Source organism: Staurois parvus, unplaced genomic scaffold (assembly GCF_062004578.1).
Source record: "Staurois parvus isolate SC_StPar_1 unplaced genomic scaffold, SC_StPar_1.0 ptg000059l, whole genome shotgun sequence".
NCBI lineage: Eukaryota > Metazoa > Chordata > Amphibia > Anura > Ranidae > Staurois > Staurois parvus.
Window position 1 is genome coordinate 4,385,154 of NW_028317855.1, and position 24,432 is coordinate 4,409,585.

The 24,432-nt window shown below is 40.9% G+C and overlaps 1 protein-coding gene across 23 annotated transcripts in view; it reads right to left on the reverse strand.

The window, feature by feature from the left end:
- Positions 1-15,468: 15,468 nt before the first annotated feature.
- AFDN (afadin, adherens junction formation factor) overlaps positions 15,469-24,432 on the reverse strand; it is a 314,907-nt gene continuing 305,943 nt past the window's right edge. For 21 of the 23 annotated variants that reach the window (XM_089668566.1, XM_089668562.1, XM_089668560.1 and 18 more), the window contains 2 exons: positions 16,976-17,060; positions 15,469-16,892 (listed from right to left, as the gene is read on the reverse strand). In XM_089668566.1, the coding sequence (XP_089524692.1) occupies positions 16,739-16,892; positions 16,976-17,060 (239 nt within the window). In that variant the 3' untranslated portion in view covers positions 15,469-16,738. Of the gene's footprint in view, positions 16,893-16,975; positions 17,061-19,961; positions 19,988-24,432 lie in introns of all 23 variants that reach the window. The other 2 variants (XR_016311500.1, XM_089668573.1) reach the window with 2 other exon arrangements.

Here is a 24,432-nt window from a genome sequence, read left to right on the forward strand (position 1 = left end):
GCAACTACCATTTGCGTGTGTAAAGGTTTAACTGCTAAGTCAACCTGCCCCAGTGATGTCCACTCTTGAGTTTGCTGGCACTTACTGTAGATTGTTCCAGGAGCTAGTAATTATCTGCATAGTTTGAGGCTGAAAATCAGTTAGACTTACCAGTAACTCTTTCTAGTAGTCATTCAGGACAGCACAGGAAAGACCATGACTCCAACCCTGGAGGTGGGAGACACAAAAGCAAGGACCTTAAAAGGGCAGTCCTTCAGCCCAGTCCTCTGTATTATGTCAGAGGACCCTCTTGTAACATTAACTGAAAGACAAGAAACCACAACATAACACAGGGAGGGAATCACTGCTTTCCTGGAAGAAGCCTGAAAACATAGTGACCTGTTACTCTAACATGCTTAAGGAGGGACATCACCTGAAGAACCTTACTACTGGAAGCCTGATCAGTAGCAGAACTGAGGTCTAGATGATAATACTTGAAAAAAAAGTGGAGTAGCAGGGTGATAGAGTTGCTTTGGAGTGGTCCCATTTGCTCTGTCCAAGATGAAGATAAAGCCTTCATAAAATGGGTCAAAGGGGAAAATAAAGACATGATTTGTCTCGCCTGTTTGATTTAGGATGCATTGGTATTCTTGGAGGCTTGACCACCTTTCTTACTACCTTAGTGAAGAACAAAGGGCTTCAGAATTCCTAAAGCCCTTAGTTAATTCTAAATAGTTCAGCACAGAGACCTGCACATCAAGCAGATGGAATTCTTCCTTTCTGTCGGAGGGGTGTGAGCAGAAAGAAGGCAATATCACATCTTGAAAGTCAGAGGATACCTTAGGAAGGAATACAGGATAAGTTCTCAAAAACTAACCTATCATTAAAAATATGGAGAAATAGTTCACTAATGGACAAGGCTTGCAGTTTATTAATGCGCCTAACCAAAGTGATGGTGACCAAGAGGGCCACTGTAAAGGTAACCATCTTACAGAGAGATTATTGGATCCAGAGAAATCTTAATCAATACTTGCATAATCACTGGAAGATCACATTTAGAAAAACATTTGAAAAAAACTCGGCTCAATCTAGAAAGAACAAAGATGGCAGGGAGGTCTACCTAACTCCTTTGTCCTAACACCAAGACAAAAAAACTTTCCAGTTCTTCCTAAAAATAGCCTGCATAACCTGCTTCCTAGTAGGATTGTCTATATGCTTACTAGGACATGACAGAAGAACTAGGGAATTTAAAGGCTTCTGATTATTTTATTATTTTGCATATACTCTGTTAGACTTTTCATCTGTTGCTGACATCCAATAAATGCTACATTCGATAGAAAAGAATCAGGGTTTACTGACTGGATATTCACTTGAAGGAAATTGTATTCTACACACACCCTGCCACTTTCTGTTTCCACAATATTAATAAATATATGATTATTTATATTAATAACAGCAGTAGAGAGGAGGGTATTGATTACTCCATCAGACAACCCTTTAGTTTTTAAGATATTTTTCAGAAACCAGGCCACCAGATTCAGATTTTGAAACGACCGGTCCCTGAATGAGAAGCCTGTTTTGGCCGGAAGCCACAGAGGAGGAAACTGCTTTATATGAAGAAGGTTGGAGAACAAAGGCCTTTTGGGCTAGAATGGCACCACCAGAATAAACAGTGTTCTCCTGCTCAAACTTCCTGAGAACAAGGGGCATGAGTCTGAAAGATGGGAAGGCCAAGTGTGAGCCACAGCATCTATACCCAATGACACCTGGTCCTTGCTGAGAGAAAAAGTTGGGGCTTTGACACTCAACTTGTTGGCAAACAGCTATACCTGAGGAACCCCCTATTTGCTAATAAAAGAGAGAAACAATCTGTGATGCAGAGACCAACTCTGATTCTAGGACCCTGTGATGACTCTGCTAGCATATTTGGAGACCCCTTGAGATGAACCTCAGAAAAAAACAGCAGGTGTTTCTCTGCCCAAGCAAAGATCCTGCAACTCAGCAATAGACTTGAGTGCCCCTCATTTGTTCATATAGACTACTGAAAACACGTTGCCTTACCATACCTGAAGGTAGTGGACTTTTAGTTCCTGAGCGAATGCCTGGAAAACTTCCCACAATGCTCTCAGCTCCCTCCAACTGGATGACCTTTTTCACATCCCTCTTGGACCAGATACCATACATTCCAATCAATTTACAAAGAACGAGGGTGCTTATGCCCCCATACCATAAACCAATAGGAGGAACAATTACCTAATTATTATTTGGATTTTTATACAATGGTAAGATAATTGTGTGTGTTGATTACATACCAAAAGAATGGAGAGCCAATAACACCACCCCCTTTTCAGAATGCCAAAAATGAAAAGAACAAGATATCAAGATAAGGGGAAGACCACCATATAATAGCTTCCTCCTGGGTGAACAAGCAGTCAAGCTACTATACCAAAATCTTTCAAAATGTTCACCAAGAGGAATCAATGATAGTCATAGATTTGATGTCCAAATCTCACCCTTTTAGCTGGTTATGCAAGCCTAGCAATAGGTTATACATGTATACCACATTACACAGAATATGGTATAGCTATCACTCTCCAATAAGGGTAAATTGATCCCCTAATTTAAATAGCAATATCTCTGCCACATTGTTTTCGGTTTCTGAATGACTAGCAGTGTGTGCTGCAAATACATCCAGCTTCTTTTGCAATTACCTTTTGAGGCTTTCCCTCCTTATGGAGGGTGTCAATGATGGTTTTCTGCACAACTGTAAGGTCAGCAGTCTTTCCCATGATTCCTACTGAACCAGTCTGAGAGACCATTTAAAGGCTCAGGAACCCTTTGCAGGTGTTATGGCTTAATTAGCTGATTAGAGTGGGACACTTTGAGCCTAGAATATTGCACCTTTTCACAATATTCTAATTTTCTGAGATTGTGGATTTGGGGTTTTCATGAGTTGTAAGCCATAATCATCACAATTATGACAAATCACGGCTTGAACTATCTTTCTTTGCATGTAATGAGTCTATCTCATATATTAGTTTCACCTTTTAAGTTGCATTACTGAAATAAATGAACTTTTGCACGATATTCTAATTTTTTGATTTTCACCTGTAGAGGTTAAACTAACAGGTCTGTAATTACTTGGTAAAGATTTTGACCCCTTTATAAATATTGGCACTATATTGGCCTTACACCAATCCAGTGGTACTATGCCAGTCATTAAAGAGTCACTAAAAATAAGAAACAATGGCTTTGAAATGACAGTGCTCAATTTTCTTAAGGACCTGTGGGTGTATGCCATCCAGTGCAGGTGCTTTATTCACCTTTATTCTGTCTAAATATTTTTGTATCATATCAATTGTGAGCCAATGTGGATCATCTGGAGCTGTGTCAATACCATGCCCATTATGGAGCTTACCTTCATGCTCCTTTGTATATACAGAGCTGAAGAAGGTATTAATAAATTGGCCTTTTTGTCCCCAGTCACCCACTCTAGATTATTTTGTAAAGGGCCTACATGCTTGGACCGAACCTTTTTACTATTAATATATTTGAAGAATCTTTTGGGGTTGATCCTGCTATCTTTTGCAATCTGTTGTTCGTTTTCTATTTTTGCAGCCTTTATTTCCTTTTTGCATATTCTGTTATATTCTTTGTAATGTTTAAAAGATGATAGTATTCCTTCATTTTTATAATGGATACAAGCTTTTTTCTTATTATCTATAGCCTTTTTAACTTTGGCCATAAGCCACATAGGTTTGATTTTTAGCCTTTTAAACTTGTTGCCCATGGGAATATACATATGTGGGAATATATTTTGCAGTGTGTTCACATACAGTCTTTTTGAAGAACTCCCATTTCTGTGTTGTGTTCTTCAGTGTTAGAAAGTTTGACCGAATTAGCCAAGGCATCAGCCAGAAAACATGCTTTCTTGAAAAGGATAGGAAAGAAATGCAGGTCTTTCTGCCTGGGTGTACCCATCTCTAGATGCTACATAGGTCCCCAAGGATATCCAAAAAAAAAATCAGATTTTGATACCTGGGAAAAAATACATCAAGTTTATTTTAAGGAAGAATGCTCATTAAAAAGAAACCTTGGCTTCCAACTATTAGGAAAGTAAGATTTTTTTTTCTCTGGATCAAGCCATGCTTTCCTAATAGATTCTGTTAGAGCGCTGTCAACATGAAAAACCAGCCCTTCTTTTTTCCTTAGGGTCTTATGCATACAATCATGAAGGGACAGAGACACCTCTTCTTGCATATCTAAGGTCTCATAAATCATCTTCAAAAGATTATCCACATCCTCCTGAGAAAGCTTGTATCTAGAGGATTTGGCATCACTGTCCAGTGTATCTTTTTAGGAAGTAACATTGCTAAGTACTTCAATATATTCCATCTCCTCTTCATCTGTTTTGCCATTCCTATTAGGAACCCCAGAACTGAAACAGATACTACCCCAGAAATGTGTAAGACATTTCTTCTTTAAAAGGATAAGTTCACCTTTGGGAACATGTTACATGTTCCACCCGTTTTTAGGGTGGAACATGTAACATGCTCCAATAGCTGCAGCCGTGCCTGCCATCCCCTCCCTCTGACAGATAGCACAGGAAGAAGTTTCTTCGTACTATCTGTCAGATTTGAAAACAGCACGGCTCTGCCCACATGGCCGCGTCATTCATTCACGAATGTCCATGAATTAATGAACTGCAAATCCCGACAGCCTGTGGAGCGTCATGGTAGTTCATTCAAGCTTCCTGCCAAAATATCTGCTTGGCCATACATCTTGTATGCAAGCAGATATTCTGACCAATATATCAAAATAAGGTGCAGCGCTAATATATAAGTACAATGCATAAATACCATGCAAAGAAATCAATGGTAAAAATTAATAACCAGCAATATAAATCAATATTAATCCATTGAGATTTTTAAAGTGAAGGTAGTGCTGATTAAAGTGACCAACATATTAGTGTTAGTAAATATAAAGTGACAGAATATTCAGTAAGGTGAGTAATGGTGTATAAAGTGCAAAAAGTCCACAAATATTAGTAGACGTGAAGTCCCAATACAGGATTTCGGGTTAGAAGTGATCCCCTTTTATCTTCTGGTGATAAATCAAATAATAGAATTGCGCACTCACCACATGCGCAATATTATCACACATTTGAGAACACAATATCTCAGAAGGTCAGCTGGATCCTCTTACAGGGCGTCTATAACCTGGTATGGATTAAACATAACCTGGACTAACCATGGATAGCAGCAACTCCCATCTCCTCATCAAGTGGCTCTGTGGGTGGTTAGACTCATCAAACAATCAGAATGAGGGCAAAATATAACTTCTTAAACTAGATGATAGTCTCCCTCTCCACTGGTTCCACTTTATGCTTCTGTGTGTGAGCAAGCCCCATGAGCCTAGCATGCAGCAGGAATGTGTGCAGCTGCAGCAACTGACTGCAAACTAGGAGGAGACCTGCATAGCATCAATTATCTACTGATCACTGGTGCAATGCTTTCCAGGTTCCTTTGGACAAAAATAATACTTTTTTTTACCTGCAAAAAAATGTGCATTATTTTTGTCCAAAAGGTGAACTTATTCTTTAATATTAATGAGAACTTTACAAGCTGTAGAAAATTCTTTGTGCACTAAATTTTCAACATAATTGTGACATAAAGGTTCAGTCCAGCTTTCCTTTAGTTTAATCATACAAAGAGGAAAATTTCTTTTTGGCAGCTGCTTGGGGCTTATCTCTACTCAGAGGCTGAAAAAATGGAGAAACAGGAAAAATTGCATAAAAAAAATGCCACCTGGCTTAGTAAAAAACAGGTGCCTAAATAGGGAAGCTAAGGACACACATGAACCAGATTCGTGCAGGATAGAAAGATGGGGAGAGAGAAAAAACACATTCTCTTCCCCCTACAAACAGGCAAGCAGACTGCACACATGTAAGCTCACTTATCTGGAGTGGTGCCATTCAGCAGGAAGTGCCCAGGTCATAGGGGTCCCATGTGCTTTTCAGCCTCAACGTTGCCAAATGAGAAGAAAGCAAAGCTCTATTCCGTGACTGTTGTCAGACACTATGCGAGACCCTGGAACTTGATGTGATCCAATAAAAGTCTGCCCCCTCCTCCTGCACTCCATGGGCCAGAACTTAGGAGTCTTGCACCAATTGCCTGGCTCCACCTGTAACAGAAGTGACATCCAGTGCTGCCAGTCCAGAAAAAAAACAAACAACAAAAAACACCTAAGCAGCTTGGGAGAAGCCTCACCAACCCCATCCTGGATCCTCATAGAACCAAGGAGGGAGCCCCATGCCTAACCCATGCAGATAGTTTGGGGAACTGAAAAAAAGAAAGAAAAAAATGGTGACTATATGAAGGAGAGTAAGGTTAGTGATGAAGCCCACTCTCCCTGCACAGCTAATTCCTGAGGAATGTGTCCTTCAAGTGGAGGAAACACAAATACTGAGGACAGGGCTCAGGGTATTTTTAGGTCTTTCCTTTTGTGTTTCCTACATCTGGGAATATATTCTAGCCATTGAAATGAATGAATGCTCCTCTCCTGAACACACAAGAGATGTTTTTTCTTCTGCCTCTAAACACACATGTGTACATGGACACGAAGGCTAACTTAGAGGGGCGTACAGAGACGGAAAAATATCTAAGGCAATTAAAAGCAGCTTTTTTTGACTCCTGGTGTGCATGCATCCCTAATCAAATGGTCACTGATAGGGCCAAATATTCAGTTTTTAGTCTGTGGCACTTTTTAAAATTTCCTAGCTAGCCATATAGAATATAAATTTAGTGTAAAGCTGTATGCTGTGACTATAAATCTCCTTTAAAGAGAAACTCCAGCAAAAACTTCATTAAATTTGGAGTGGTGAAGGACTAGAACCTGTCAATGATTTTCTCCTGCCTGTGTCCTCTATAGGGAGACTTTACTTCCTGTTCCAGAGACAATGGGAAGTTAAATGGCTTTAAATGGCTGGGGTTATACATGAAGAAACAAAAACACAGTGCAGTATCCCAAATACCAAGGAAATGCTGTGTTTTTTTTCAGTAGAAATGCCGATAAACAGTGTCAAATGTAAAGATTAGTACAATTTCAGCTATAGCAATAGCATTAGCTATTATAGTATAGTATAAGTTCAAGCAAATGGCATTCATATTGGAAAAGGGAAACCAGCTACAGAGTATAGGAGAGAGACATTTTCTTCAGTATATACAGTCATGGCCGAAATTGTTGGCACCCTTGATATTTTTCCTGAAAATCAAGTATTTCACACAAAAAAGGTATTGCATTAACACATGTTTTGCTATACACATGTTTATTCCCTTTGTATGTATTGGAACAAATATAAAACAGAGGCAGAAAAGCAAATATGACATAATGTCACACAAAACCCCAAAAATGGGCTGGACAAAAGTATTGGCACCCTTAACTTAATATTTGGTTGCACACCCTTTGGAAAACATAACTGAAATCAGTCGCTTCCTATAACCATCAATAAGCTTCTGACACCTCTCACCCGGAATTTTGGACCACTCTTCCTTTGCAAACAGCTCCAGGTCTCTCTTATTGGAAGGACACCTTTTCCCAACAGCAATTTTAAGATCTCTCCACAGGTGTTCAATGGGATTTAGATCTGGGCTCATTGCTGGCCACTTCAGAACTCTCCAGCGCTTCTTTGCCATCCATTTCTGAGTGCTTTTTGACGTATGTTTGGGGTCATTGTCCTGCTGGAAGACCCAGGATCTTGGACGCAAACCCAGCTTTCTGACACTGGGCCCTACAGTGCGACCCAAAATCCTTTGGTAATCCTCAGATTTCATGATGCCTTGCACACAGTCAAGGCACCCAGTGCCAGAGGCAGCAAAACAACCCCAAAACATCATTGAACCTCCACCATATTTTACCGTAGGTACTGTGTTTTGTTCTTTGTAGGCCTCATTCCGTTTTCGGTAAACAGTAGAATGATGTGCTTTACCGAAAAGCTCTATCTTGGTCTCATCTGTCCACAAGACGTTTTCCCAGAAGGCTTTTGGCTTACTCAAGTACATTTTGGCAAACTGTAGTCATGCTTTTTTATGTCTCTGTGTCAGCAGTGGGGTCCTCCTGGGTCTCCTGCCATAGCGTTTCATTTCATTTAAATGTCGACGGATAGTTCGCGCTGACACTGATGCTCCCTGAGCCTGCAGGACAGCTTGAATGTCTTTGGAACATGTTTGGGGCTGCTTATCCACCATCCGGACTATTCTGCGTTGCAATCTTTCATCAATTTTCCTCATCCGTCCACGACCAGGGAGATTAGCTACAGTGCCATGGGTTGCAAACTTCTTGATAATGTTGCGCACTGTGGACAAAGGCAAATCTAGTTCTCTGGAGATGGACTTGTAACCTTGAGATTGTTGATATTTTGCCACAATTTTGGTTCTCAGGTCCTCAGACAGTTCTCGTCTCCTCTTTCTGTTGTCCATGCTTAGTGTGGCACAGACAGACACACAATGCAAAGGTTAAGTGAACGTCTCTCCTTTTTATCTGCTTTCAGGTGTGATTTCTATATTGCCCACACCTGTTACTTGCCCCAGGTGAGTTTACAGGAGCATCACATGCTTGTAACATTCTTATTTATCCGCAGTTGTGAAAGGGTGCCAATACTTTTGTCCAGCCCATTTTTGGAGGTTTGTGTGACATTATGTCGAATTTGCTTTCTTTCCTCCCTTTTTTTGTTTTGTCCCAATACACACAAAGGGAATAAACATGTGTATAGCAAAACATGTGTTAATGCAATACGTTTCGTGAGAAATACATGATTTCCTGGAGAAATATCAAGGGTGCCAACAATTTCGGCCATGACTGTAAATGGCAACATATAAACATTGGGAGAAGACAATTGTGGAATAGAATAACTGGATTAATCAGTGCAGGAACCAGAGCAGAGAAATTGGACTGTAGCTCTGTAAAGTCAAGTAGAGTAGTGTAGACTATCTCAGTACAGAGGATTTCCATTGAGTCATGCCATTTGCTTAGCTATTTACACTCTGCTTTTGTTGAGCCATTGGGGGGGGGGGGTGGACTTATGAAAACTGGTGCACACAGAATCTGGTGCAGCTGTGCAGAGCAACCAATCAGCTTCTAATTACAGCTTGTTCAGTTAAGCTGCAACAATAAAACCTAGAAGATGATTGGTTACTATGCACAGCTACACCAGATTATGTGTGAACCAGTTTTAGTAAATCTCCCCCATTGTCTTCCTGTACAGAAAGTCTACAACAGTAAAATTAAACAAAACACAATCAGTACATATAGTTTTTTTTTTAATAAATAGCCAGTCAGAAAAATTGTGAATTCAGACACCTGGTTAGTAATATATTTCATTTTTAGAACAACTTTAAACTCACTTCTTCCTTCCCCCCTCTACGGCTCTCACCACCTCCTCCTGATACTCCACTCCCCCGCCGACCCACATGCCACCACCAACAGACCCACGCGCTCCTGCACCTCCCATTCCCATGCCACCTTCCTCACCCTCCTCCTAACCGCCGGTGACATCTCCCCACTCCCCCTCCTGACACCCCCCTACTCACGCCAACCACCACAACCCCCTCAATCTCATATCTGTCCCCCTCCTCCCCACATCCACCCTCCCCTCTCGGTTGCACTCCTGAACGCCCGTTTGGTCTGCAACAAGCTAACCGCAAACCACGACCTCTTTGTCTACCACTCCCTCAACCGCCTAGCGGTCACCGAAACCTGGATCCAAGCCACTGACTCCACCTCCCCTGGTGCCCTCTCCTATGGAGGCCTCGTCTGGACCCATTCACCCAGACCGAGTGGGCGCAGAGGCGGAGGGGTTGGTATGCTCCTACCACCGCTGAGCACCTTCCAGGTCCTCCCTAACCCCCCCTCCCAATCCTTCTCCTTCGATGCCCACTGCATCTTGCTCTTCTCTCCCACCCCCCTAAGGATTGCGGTAATCTATCGGCCTCCTGGTTCCACATCCCCCTTCCTAGACGACTTTGCCGCCTGGCTCCCCTTCTTCCTCTCCTCCGAGGTACCGACTTCAATATCCCAATCAACGCCAACAGCCCGGCTACTTCCCAACTCCTCCTTCTAACCTCCTCCTTCGCGCTCACACAGCACACACAGTCCTCCACCCACTCCAATGGAAACACCCTGGACCTCGTTTTCTCCCACCTCTGCACCCCCCACGACTTCACTAACACCCCCTTCCCCCTCTCTGACCACCACCTCCTCACATTCTCCATCTCCCCCTACCTCAACTCCCCCCCCCGAAGCATCTAACCATCACCCGCAACCTCCGCAATCTGAACCCGACCCATCTCCACCCGGCAGCTGACCGTCTGTATGACAGTATCCTCCCTCTGTCATGCCCTGACCTGGCCACTACTGCATACAACGACTCACTGTCAGCTGCCCTTGACTCCCTGGCACCCCTAACCACACGTAGCATTAGACCCCGACTGCTTCAACCCTGGGAAAATGACCACTCGAAATGCCTCAAACGACGCAGCCGCGCGCTGGAGCGCTTATGGCGCAAAACCAGATCCCCTTGCGCGTTCTCCCTCTATAAAGCCGCCTACACCACCTCCCTCAACGCCGCCAAGCAAGCCTATTTCATAACCCTTATCAACACCCTCTCCACCTGTCCTCGCTGGCTCTTCTCCACTTTCAAATCCCTGCTCTCTCCCCCCCCACCTCCACCCAGCACCTCACTCACCGCCCACGAGATTGCCAATCACTTCCAAAACAAGATTGACGCAATCCGTAAGGACATTGTCAACTCACAATCCACCTCTCCAACCAGCCTCCCACCCTCCTCCAACCCCTCAACCCTCCCCTCCCCCGACCTCATAGCCACACTACCCCCCACTATACCCAATGCCCCGCACACCATCACCTCCCCAACACTCCACTCCTTCAGCCCAACTACCCCTGAGGAGGTCTCTAAGGTCTTCACTGAAGCCCGCCTCACCACCTGCCCCCTGGACTCTATCCCCTCACAGCTCCTCCAGTCACCCCCCCTCCATCATTCGCTCCCTCACCCACATTTTCAATCTCTCCCTCTCCACCGGCACCTTCCCATCCCCTCCCCTCTAAAGCACGCACACATCACCCCCATACTCAAAAAACCCTCCCTTGACCCCACTAATCTTAACAACCTTAGACCCATCTTCCACCTGCCTTTCACTTCCAAGCTCCTTGAGCGCCTGGCCTACAATCACCTAAGCGATAACCTCCTTGACCCCCTACAGTCTGGCTTCCGTCCCCTGCACTCCACCGAAACCGCCCTACTTAAAATCACCAACGACCTGCTAACCGCCAAAGCCAATGGCCACTATTCTATCCTTCTGCTCCTCGACCTCTCCGCGGCTTTTGACACTGTTGACCACCCTCTCCTCCTTGCCAAACTGCACTCCCTTGGCATCAGGGACGCTGCTCTCTCCTGGTTCTCCTCCTACCTTTCCCAACGCTCCTTCAGCGTCACCTACAACACTGCCACCTCCCTTCCCCTCTCTGTCGGGGTCCCCCAAGGCTCTGTCCTCGGGCCCCTCCTCTTCTCCATCTATACCTCCTCCCTTGGCAAACTTATTCACTCCCACGGCTTCAATTACCACCTCTATGCCGACGACACCCAAATTTACCTCTCCACCCCCCACCTCACCCCCTCGCTCTCTGGCCGCATCGCCCACCTCCTAAATGACATATCAGACTGGATGTCGCTCCATTTCCTCAAGCTTAACCTATCCAAAACCAAGCTCCTAGTTTTCCCCCCACCCCGCGCCCCCCCCATCCTCTCCATCACTACTAACACACGCCACCATCTCTCCCACCCCACACGCCAAAGTCCTGGGTGTCATCCTGGACTCCCACCTCTTCTTCCTACCCCACATCCAACTGCAATCTAGATCTTGCAGGCTCCACCTCTGCAACATCTCCAAGATATGCACATTCCTCACCCCAGACACCACCAAACAACTCGTACACTCCCTCATCATCTCACGCCTGGACTATTGCAATTCCCTTCTCACTGGCCTACACAAACTCAGCAGCTAGACTAATCCACCTCACCAACCGCTCCACATCTGCCTCCCCCCTCTGCCAATCCCTGCATTGGCTCCTGATTGCCCAACGCATCAAATTCAAACTGCTAACTCTGACCTACAAAGCCATTCACAACGCCGCCCCAAACTACATAACTGACCTGATATCCAAATACTACCCTACCCGTGCCCTCCGCTCCTCACAGGACCTCCTACTCTCTAGCTCCCTGGTCTCCTCCTCTCACGCACGATTGCAGGACTTTTCTAGGACTTCCCCCATCCTCTGGAACTCCCTACCCCAATCCATCAGACTGTCACCTACCCTCCTCACCTTCAGACGCACCCTGAAAACCCTCCTCTTCAGGGAAGCCTACCCCAACCTCACCTAACACCTGACCTCACCTAACAACTAACCTCCTCCACTCCTCCCACCACTCCATCCCCCACAGCCATTTTTCTCCTGTACCACCTTCCCCTCCCTCCTAGATTGTAAGCGCAGGGCCCTCGAACCCCTCGTGTATTGTATTGTTGCTGTCTTGTCTCATGTTCTGTCCCCCTTGCTACTGTACAGCGCTGAGCATACCCTTTGGCGCTATATAAATACTGTATAATAATATAATAATAATTTTGTGCAGTTTCAAACTTTCAAAAAATATGCTATGATTATTTGACTTAAGGAAAGGACTGCTCTGCTCAGATATGGAAAATTAAAATTAATTAATAACTAACAGACTGATAAGTTACTATTGGTTAGCCTGTTTAAAAAGAAAACTTGTTCCCAGGCAGTGGCTCAGAGAATAACATGTGGCTCTCCATCCATTAGATGTTGCTCATTAGTCCTCATGCACACTGGACATTTTACAGCTGCTGTTTTTGGCTTTTGACATTTTTGTCTACAGCTAGTAAACCCCCCAAGCATGTTATCCTGTGTCCATGTAACAGACTGTAATCAGCGTTATTTTGGCAGGGGAGTTTTTTGGCTGGAAAACTTCCCAGAACTAGTGGATTTCTAGAGGAGTTTTTTAGCTGTAAAAATGCTGTAACGCTGAAAGACACGGCAAACTGGTGTTTTTGGACTTTTTTTTAACAGAAAAAAAAAATGGGGGGTGGGTCATAAAAAAACACTACAAAACGCAAAGGTGAAAAAAGGTGGAAAAATGCCGCTAAAAGCTAAAGCAAAAATGCTGAAAAACTCAAGTTTTTAACGTGACTTTACACAACTAATGTTACCACCGTTATTAAAACGCCCAGTGTGCATGGAGCCTTATAGTTTAGCTGAACATTTGCAAAAAAAAGAAAAGAAAAATGTGCTCTCTTTTTGTGGTAGCTTGGTAAAGCTGCCCATAGATGGATCAATTTTGATCAGTGTGTGGGGCTGACTGTTTGACAGAAGTCGATCATTAGATCGAAATTTGTCAAATGGGCAAGTTGTAAAACTTTTGTCAATCGGTGTCGCCGTGTCCCCTTGTCAGAATAGAGCTGTTGAGTGGGGGACTCCTCATTGGTGTGGCTGTGTCTTAACAAAAAAAACCCTAAAGCACAACAAATAATCTATGGCTTAACTTATCTCGACCTGTCATGTTTCTCAAGTGTAGTTTATTTTCATTAGCACAATTTTTCTTATTTCAGGGTTTACCTTTAAGAATTTGATCAGCAGCCTAAGTTGTAGCATACCTGCTCCTTTCCTTTTTTTTGGTATTACAATAAATGAAGTAGCTGAGTACTCAAGGGGTACTTAGCTACTTCAATGATATTACTTTGCTTCCTGACTAAAGAAACCTGTAGTTAAAGAATTACAGGGATGTCATTGCTGAACCTCTTTAAAGAAATGTCATTGCCTAGATACCTATGGCTACAAAGCATTGTGTCACTGACCTTAAACAAGGATGCAGATTAGAAAGTGTGAGAAGAAGTGAAGTGCTGCATACTCAAAGCAATGAAACCATTTGAAAAGCACAACAGTCAGACAAATATAATGTTCAAAAGGAGAAATCTGCAATGGCAAACGCCATGTTCTGCTTTTTGTTTTGTATGGCTGAGATAAAATACATTATAAGGTCATTGCTATAAGGATACCCCTTATAGGGAGGATTTAAAAAAAATTGGGGCATTTATTTTTTATTAAACTATAATTTTAAAATATTTTTCTCTGTTGAAGTTGCCTGGCCATAGACTGTGCTCAGTCAGGTTCTACTCCTGTCAGAGAGGCTGGGGTTTGACAACTGAGACCATAAATGCTCCGAGCGGAGTGCTTCTGAGTTCATAGTACACAGGGAAGATCAGCACTCAGGAGGGACACATGGCACCTTCATTTAAATGTTGAAGTGATTCGGCAAGCTTTAGAGCCTGAATCACTTCTAACACATAGCTAGGAGCAAAAATGTAAACAGACTCCTGGCTAATATAGCAGCTGGGAGTTAGTTTACATGCAGGCACTGCTGCATCCACAGCAGCAAAAGGGTTAATGGCTATGGTGTTAGGGCTTGTTCACACTTGACTAAATTTATAACTCTTCAAAAACGCCTCTATAGCATTAGACAGGCGTTTATGAGCTTTAGTATGAGATGTTTTAAAAGCATTAAAACCGCTTCACAAACGCCTATAATAAACTCTAATGGTATTAACACCCCGCAAATGCCTGCCAGGGTATTTGAGGAGCCTCACCATAGACTTGAATGGGAGGCGTTGAAAGGCTTCAATTCCTCCTGACTCGACATGAGGCTTCAATTTTGAAGATGTTTTGATAATGTGAACAGCACTATGTGCTGCCCATAGTATCATTTTCATAGGCGTTTGAGAAGCGTTAAGAATGCCCCTCAAACGCCTGCTTTCAAAGCTAGTGTGAACTAGCCCTTAGAATGAGAAAGTACAACAAGGTGTGATGGTCAGGTGTCCACAAACTTTTGGCCATAGTGAGTGCATTGTTTTCATTGAGGCAGCTTATTCATCAACAGTATTATGAGAAGGAGCAGTAAAGCACAACCATTGTGTAGAACTGCAAAGCAAAATGCAGAATGTGTATTGATCAAATGAATGCCCCCATATTCATACATGCTTGCAAGCTATATATACAAACAAGGTTCTTAAAATACATTAACACAATATTTACATCAAGCTGATCTCTTTACATGTATATCTAATTGAAAAGATAAGGGGTATATTTATCAAACAGTGAACGTGACATTGCCTATTCACTGTGGGTAAATTTATTGCTAATATAAAACACATGCACCAGGAAGATTATTCAAGAGTGAATGTTCGGGGAATGTCAAATTCATTGTTCGATAACTATAACCCATGTGTTTTCTATAAATAACAAAAAGAAAAGAAATGGATTTCCTTCATTCTTTAGTTTGACAGATATCACTAAACTAAAAGCGGAGAGTGCTTTAGAAGGTTACAAATAACAAACCTTACTTTGAAGTTAAGAAATAAATGTAATTTAATCAGGTGTATCTTTCAAATGAAAATAAAACCACACTTTTCTGAAGGTCTATTCATCCAAATGCTCAGAATGTGTTCATGTCCAAAACACAGACCAATTATACATATATTTGCAACAGAAAAAGGTTAAATTGCAAAATAAAAACAAAATGTTTTAATACAGATTTTCAATATCAATTCATTCTTACTATATATTTTTTTTACAAAAAACTCCATTGTAGCAGAGTACATTTAGACCTTTCAGAAAGTCCATATTTTCAATAAAATGTGAAATTTAAGTATAGCCCTATTGCCTTAGCCTTTTTAAGTGCTCATGGACTTAAAATTGTTAAAAGCAGTGGTGATTGCCAACCCAAGAATGCCACCCCCTTAATAAAAGAAAACGATTGGCGATAAAAATATGTACTGACTCATTATTTCAGCATTTTCAACTGTTTGTTTATTCTGTATCCGAAAGATAATTGCTAGAACTGTAAAATGTACAATAACTTGAAAAATATCGATTGTAGTCCAGTGTCTGTAAGCAAAAGCCTAACCAATTAAAGATATTAACATTAGATGCATTTTTATTATAAAAAAATCTTTTCTATTACAAAGATCAGTCTATTAAATGCATCCCTTGGAGATCCAATGTGCAGATTTTTACACCGGCGACAAGGAAGCAACCTTATAGTGGAGTTTTCCCTGTAACCCCTCCCCCCAAACTATTTCTCTGCTCCAAAATGTACTCTGAAAAAACTGTCAGCAAAATATTTTGACAGATATGACACAAAGGGAGGGAAAATAATCCAATGTGCAAACGAGTATTAAACATTTACAAGATTTGGTGCAGGCATCCACAGTACTGTATTATTCACTTTGACATTTACAGTGGAATGCCTTCAGCAGTTCATCACAGGCTCTTTTTTTTTTTTTTTCCTTTTTAATCGTTATCAGCTTGTGCCAGGATTCCAAAAATTTTCAAATGTGTCCATATGATAATAGCAACAAAATCACATAAATAGTAATTGAGATTCACAAACCTTAAAATCAGTTTGGAAATAACTAGATCATTCTTGTTATTGCAGTATCTCTAGGTTTCAAATTAACAGTCTCAAAATAAATGACTCATAAAATCACTCTTTACAGAAAAAATATATATATTTATATTCCTCCCTTTTACACTTTTGTCACCCCACCCTCTTTAGTCCTTTGATTATGAATATATATATTGGTTAAACTATAAGGTGCCTTATAGTAAAACACAAGGATCATTTTGTATTTAGCTCATTTTCCAGTTCCATTAGTTTGCGAGAAGCTTTAACTTTGTTGGACACATCCTGGCCTTGAGAGAAGAGGCGTTGGCGCTCCTTAAATGTCAAGCTCTCTGGGGCTCCACCAGTTGTAGAAAGATCTCCATCTTGGCTATATGAAACAAGCAACACATAAATCAAATTATACCTCAAATGCTGTAATATCATCACTACTTTTACACTGTTTATATTTACCTTTTTAATCTCTTGTCTCTTGGATCCCTATACACTTCATTGTTCCCAGCTATCGTACTTGATGATCCAGTGTAAGAATTTGATCCTAATAAGGAAATTTAGCATTTTATTTGTTTGTAGTAGTTATATTGTAATAATGTGCCTTCATTGAAAAAGACAACACTTGCATAGCTATAGAGAAATAATACATTGGTAAATGATTTTAGCTGCGATTCTGTTGAGAAAGCGTGAAAACATGCAAAGTTAGTTCCAGTAGAAGACAGAAAAGTTACCAAGCAGAGCAGAAGCCATATCCTAATGATGAATGCATTAATTAGCAATGAACTTAACTTTCAGTTCTACATTTTTTGCGGAATGTTCTTAACTGCAATCTGATTTTATTTTTAAATTTTATTTTAAAGATCAACACAGAGTATATAGAATTCACATTTCACCTTCCTTCATTTCTAAGATATATTTTTGTGTGTGTATATATGTACACACATACATACACACACACTTCCCAGGTTCTCCACACAGATGTGAAGCCAAAACAAATAAAATGACACAGTAAGAATACAAAGCCTTCTTTGGGAAACACGGGTTCTCTTGGCAGACCAGAACCCCCATTCCCACTCACTTATACTCAGCTTCATTATGTTCCCTGCAGCTTCCCCTGAAGTCTGAGCTTTGTGTCAGAGTTTACATAAGGTTAGTTACCTCCTCCCTTCTCCAGTGTGAAAGGGTTCAGTCCTAGCAATCGGCTGCTCAGCACTGCATTCTGAGAGTTAAGGGAGAGTGGGGAGAGGGTCAAATGCTCCCTTTAACTAGAAGTACCCAGCACTTCCAAAGGCTCTCAAAGGTGAGTGGAGCCTCACAAAATTATCAGTGGTTGTGGGGGCTTGTCATGGGAATGTGTCATTTTACTTTAAATAGGTAAAGTGACAGATTTATGGTAAACATTATTCAGGTATATTTTAAGAAAAAGGTCTAAATTTTGTTAAACTCCAATTCAGCTAATAGCTACATATGTCATTACATAATTTTAAGTAGAACTTAAGCCAAAGAGTATTTTCTGCATACATAGTCAAAAATATTAGCACCCCTGCATTTCTGTCATATAATGCACCACTTTGACCTGAAAACTGTTGCAATTACAAGCATTCTCATGTCCATTTTTGGGGGTTTACATGGAATGTGTCCGATTTGGCTTTTTGTTTCTCCACTTTTTTGTGTCATACCAATACAAACAAAAGTAACCTGAGAATCCCTAAACATTTGTAATTGCAGGAATTTTTTGGGTGAAATGGTGTATTATCTGACAAAATTACAGGGGTGCCAACATTTTTGCTATGACTGTATATTCCCAGGGGAGAGATGTCCCCTCATTTTTGGTAACAAACATCGCTCTATACCTGTAACAGGAAGTGATGGAAATCCTCCCCAAAGATGACATATTACAAGAAAATCCAGGGATACGCAAAGTGCAATGTGATGCAAAGTGTGCACACTGGAAGTATGCATTGCTTACTCAGTGCTTCTCAAAGGCGGATATTTTATAAATGGTGTGTAATGTCCCAATCAGCTAAGATAGTGGGTAAAGGGGGGATAGGGCCTACTAAAACTCCTGCAGCTCCTTTGCCAGATCTGGGATGGATCTCCATATGCAAGAGAAAAAGAGAGCAAACACAGGGCGCTGGAGTTAGTAAAACCGCAAACAAGAACACTTAATTGAAACATAGAACACCTAAATACAAAGAAATTGACAGGTAATAGAAACAAAGGCAGACCGGTAGGCACACAATGATCTCTGAGCAGGACATGCAACAGTGTGTGTGACAAAAGCACCTAACCCAGCCACAGTTTGGCAGAGAAACCAGCACTGCTGATTTGCCCAACAACCTGTGGCTGGGTTAGGAGCTTCTGTTACACACACTGCGGCACATCTTGCTCAGCAATCCTTTTGTGTGTTTATCATCCTATGCCCACAGGTCTGCCTTGGCTCCTACTAGCTGTCAATCAAGTTTTTCAGATGCAAGTGGGCTATGTTTGAATAAAGTGTTATTGTTTGCGGTTTTACCAACTCCAGCACCCTGTGTACACTCCCATAGCAACTGATTAGACACTGGTTATAAGTAAAAGGTAGGAAATGTACTAAGGCATCATGAACGCAGTACATTTTCCCAACTCTCCTAGATGCCTTTCCTCCTGGCAGCTGCGTTTTGATGAAAAAACGGTTGACTCTTGTAAATGTGTGTAACGTGTTTAGGCAGGTCAAGTTCCTGGGTGTTATTTCATTTCACTTGCCAGTATAAGAATTTACTCTGGCTATTGAAATGAATTAACACTCAAGCACTAACCTACTGCCTAAGCGCATTTAGAGGTGTCATACCTTTTTTCTGCCAAACCACTGCTGCTCCTGGGCACACAGGCTTTTAGAGAACTTTAGAGGCAGAAAAAAATACTGCCAATATGTACATGGGCACATAGGCTAACATGCAGGGGTGTTTAGAGGCAGGAAAACAAATGCCAGACACCCCTAGAAGGCGCTGGAAAAAACATCCAGCGTGCATGAGGCCTTAAGAAACAGAGAGGAGACAGCAAACAACACCCATGTGCAAAATTCTTAATTTCTGTAAATTCTTAAATTATGTGAGCTGATGTTTCATTGTTGGGAAGATATTGAGAGGTTGACTATCTCGTTTTGAACTCTGGTAGAAGAGACAGCAGTGCGGTAGGGTGAAGAGTGAGCAATTCAGCCCACTGGGATTCACCCAAAGTGGAAATATCAGTTCAGAGTAACATGACAACTTTCAAATAAAACTAACATTTTGTAACCATTACAGGAGAATAAATAATGAAAATGCAAGCATTCCAAAGCGCTTTTTATAGTGCTTTTTAGCTTCAGCCAGTAAAAAGAAAATGAATTAGCAGTTAGCCATAAATATTGAGCAAATGGTTATGGCGGTAGCAAGGCGAAAGCAGTTATGTGTAGTTCATCAATTACCTTTGTCATATCTGGTCTATATATATCTGAAGTATAAAATGTATACATTGTGAGTATTAACGACTACAACATACAAATGTAAAAATATGAATGTGTTTGGTAAATATCAATGTGTTTTTATAGGCTTCTAAAAGCTTGTAATTAATATCCCTTTATCATATTATTATGGATACTATAAGCTCTACAGATCTTATCCTTTGTAGATTAACTGCCATGCGGAGACCAACATAGTCATTAAAATTTAATATGATACTTAGCCAACTTTTCAAAACACAGAGTGCTTGTAGACAACCTAAAAATGTAATATTTTAAAGTGTTGAGATTTAGATGTGTTGGAAGAGTTCAAATAATTCACAGTGTGCATTAGAATGCACAATTTGTCTTTCCAGCTTGCATAAGGCCATATTTTTAAAATTATGTTGTGTGAACAAAAATGTGAACAACATTCCTGTATTGATCAAAATGCTAAGATTGCTAATCATCTGACTCCTGCACTAGGCTGCGAAGGTTCTAGCTCTATACGAGTACAATTCCCTGCTCCCAATGAATGGTATATGACTGTATTCCTATCACTCCGTATAATCATGTCATTTACTTACCAAATAACTATTAAAAATGCACAGGAAACGCAAAGGAACCGATTTCTAAAGTATACTGATGCAAAATCTAATACTATTTATTTTCGTTATTTTCCATGTGCTCTTGGGGACAGAAGAATAGGACTTGTTCTCACCTACCCTGTGAAAGGACTGCATGTGTTACAGATTTTCTTTTTAACAAAATTGAGACAGCCTGAATGCTTCTCTATAATTCAGAAGCTGTCCGTCTCCAAGGTGGAGAGACAAGTGAATGAAGTCACAATTTCCAACTCGGCCAATCAGAGGAAGCCTTGTATTCATTGCTAAAAATGCAGGGCTTCTCCTGAATGGCAGAAAAGCATTCAGGCCAACACAATTTTGTTTTGGCAACAGATAGGAAGATGGCCATACTGCTCTGGAAAATAGCAACGCATATTGCGTGTAGCTACAACAGTACAATACAGCACATACAGGGGCTGATTGTAATAAAATGGGAATAATTAGCTTGGGCTACCTTGGCCCAAGTGAACTATTTAAAGTCAAATGAAACATGGAATTCTACTTTAATGTAAGGTACAGCATGGCATGATTCTCTTGAACATTATGTGTACCACCTGCCATCCTGTAGAGGTCCAGTGCCCTGCCGGCTACCAGATACAGTCAGAATTATCACCTTATTCTTCACCAACTACCAGACCTATTCCTTACACAGAGACCCAGTCTTTACCACTCCATGGTATTGCATGGTAAGTTACACTATATACTGTACAATATAGGATTAGCTACGTTATATAAAAAAATTGGTGAATGCGGATTGGTACTATGAATACCATATGAATTATATGGAATCTATGGCATGAAATCTATATTTGGACATAAAGGGGTTTATTTACTAAAGCTGGAGAGTCCAAAATCAGACTCCCTTCTGCATAGAAACCAATCAGCTTATAACCTCAGCTTGTTCAATGAAGCTTTGGCAATGAAACCTGGAAGCCGATTGGTTTCTATGCAGAAGGGAGTCTGATTTTGGACTCTCCAGCTTTAGTAAATAAACCCCAAAGTGTCTAACTTGTGTGTTGTGTACGTTTAGTTTTATTTTCCTAAAAAAATTCTGATTTATACTATGTGCTTTTTGTGATGTACAGTATAGTCTTTTTGAATGAACTTCTTGTTGGAACACTGACCAATCATAAAGAAGATATGGCTGAGGACACAGTTATGTAGACACATTTTCATAACAAACTGTATAATGAGTGAGCAAGTGTAATTAAACTTTAGTCAGATACTAACTGTGCATTTAAAGGTTATTTTCAAATTATGTGAAAGAACGATTTCAATTCATGTAACTTTTATATAGGACTGGGGAAATTATTTTTTATGTAATTGTATTTTATTTAACAGACAATTGTTGGTTAATGTAAATCAATATCGCTGTCATTATGTGAGGGCCCTACTCAGGTTCTGACATAGTTTTATGAGAAATAAACAATACTACTTTCTAGTTATCTTTTATGCAAAATGACAGTTATATGAAAATTAGGGGGCTGCCATTGTTGCCCCCCTAAAGAAAATGCTAAATGGTTGTAACTGAGTTAAAGAAAACTTTGCAGCAAAATGCAAAGTCCACTTAAACTGTACACACCACCTTCCTCTTTACCATTCACCTACTATTAGCAGTTGTAAAATGTACCTGTAAAGAAAAAAGTTGGGGGCTATACTTACCTCACCGCTGTATTCTGCTTATGGTGCCTAGGCACGGATGATGTCATGCTTCTTCAGGCTAGATCCTGGGAAATACATAGAAGCTGAATTCTCACAAGTAGACACTTTTGCAGTGTCTTGAGACGTTTTCAAGGAATCCATGGTTAGCAATGTGAAAGACGGGGAGGTAAGGTATGTATAAAAAAAAATTTCATACAGGTACACACACAGTAGGAACATCTTACACCTACTAAAAGAAAGTGATCTGTAAAGGGAAAGTGGGTCTAGGCAAATTGAGTGGAGCTTGCATTTTACTGCAAGGTCCTCCAAGTATTTAGAGTCACAGTCCTGGAATAACCATGCTGTGCATGAGTGTCAGAATTCCATGCCTCTATACTTGTTTCAGGTCAGCAAATTAGAAAGCTTTGAATCTAAAGCTTCAGCATGACAACCAGGAAATAAACATTCTAAATAGAAGAGTTCAGTGATGCCAGCCTTCATGATTCCCACAAGACAAAGTACCTTTAAATACATTGAAGGCTCCAGCTAGAACAAGTGTGGAGATCAGTTCTGACTTTATTTGCCATATATTTATTCTCGATCAATAAGTCAGAGTGCTAATGTCAATGTATCAGGGTGACATCCAGCAGCTAACATTTTTTTTTTAATGAGGTCAATGATAGCAAAGTTATGTATCTCTCTCATGACATTTCCTTTAATTTCTTTAAAAAAATATTCTTTTAGGCTACAAGAAATTGTGTGGATTAGCACAAGGTGTGTTTTTGTATTGCTTGGTCTATGGATTGTTCTCATGTACCATGGTAAACCTATACCCTACAAAACTCATCTAAGTCAGAATACAACTGAATTGCACGTGGGACACACTTGGATATTGTCACAATGGATGGGGTGCTATGTTTGCCCTATCAAATATACTGTGTACAAAAAAAAAAAAAAAAAGACAGTGAGTGAAATGATGTGTTACTGTCACTGGAAAAAAGTGCCATGAAAAAAGGGATTAATGCTACTTTTAATAACTGAATAATTCAAAACAAAATAATGTGATAGCTTTTAGTGGTATCTCCCTAGTGTTTCCTACCCAAAACAAAAGGAGAGGTTTTGTCTTCAGATTTTATTACTGAGAGTTAAATATATTTTAATAAAAAATATTATATGTTGAATTCTTCATAATGGTCCATTTAGCAGTGGTTTGATGCTTTTTGTTTTTGGTCTATATAGCTTTGAGTCATCGGGAAAGGTGGTTTGTGGGCCCTTCTGGGTATTCTTTATTGTGTGTTGTTTCTTTAGCTGCCACTAACTGCTGCTCACCAGGTCTGTAATGTTACCAAATGTAACAGTAAATGTCATCCTGCTTAGAAAAACTTTCTCCCTCCATTTTTATTTACTGCTAAATGTTCTGAAGATGTGATCATGGAAATTTTTATGTCTGTCGTACATTTAAAACCTATATTTTATCAAGCTGTGTATATAGACACATATACACAAAACTTTCAGAATACATGCATTGCTAAAAACCTTAAAGCATGCATTATGTATACATGTATTTTTAAGCTGGGTATACACAGACTGAAATTCAGCTGGTACAGCAGAAACCGGCCGAATTTCGATCTTTTTGTAGCCCTCCCGTTTCAGCACTGCAGTCAACTGGCCGCAAGCCACTGATCCAAGAGTGTTTTCCAGCAGTCTCGTTTGACAGAATCCAATCTAATGATTGGCTTCTGTTGAACTGGGAGGGCCTACATACAGATCAGAATTCGGCTGGTCCCTGATGTATCGGATTAATTTTGATCTGTATACAGCCCTTCGTTAGACTGGCTTCTGTTGAACGGGCCTGCTGGAAAACTTCTTTAATCAGTGGCTTGCAGCCAATCAGTTGCAGTGCTGATCAATGTATTCTGAGAGTGGGCAGTCCCTATTGTCATAATACAGTGTCCTGGCGGGGGGAGATTCCTGCATCCGCATTGCTTGTGTAGAAAAAAATATGTTTCACTTTTTGCTTGCAACAATGAATGGACTCTTAGCACAGCCCCCACCATGAGGCATTGTAACAGCTGGTGTGTGGGTGGACTTTATTTTGTATTTTTATTTTAATGATGTGATACTAAATCTCTCCAGACTTCAGACAGATGTGGCACAGAAGATAGAAAATGTGTGTTTTGATATGCAGCAAT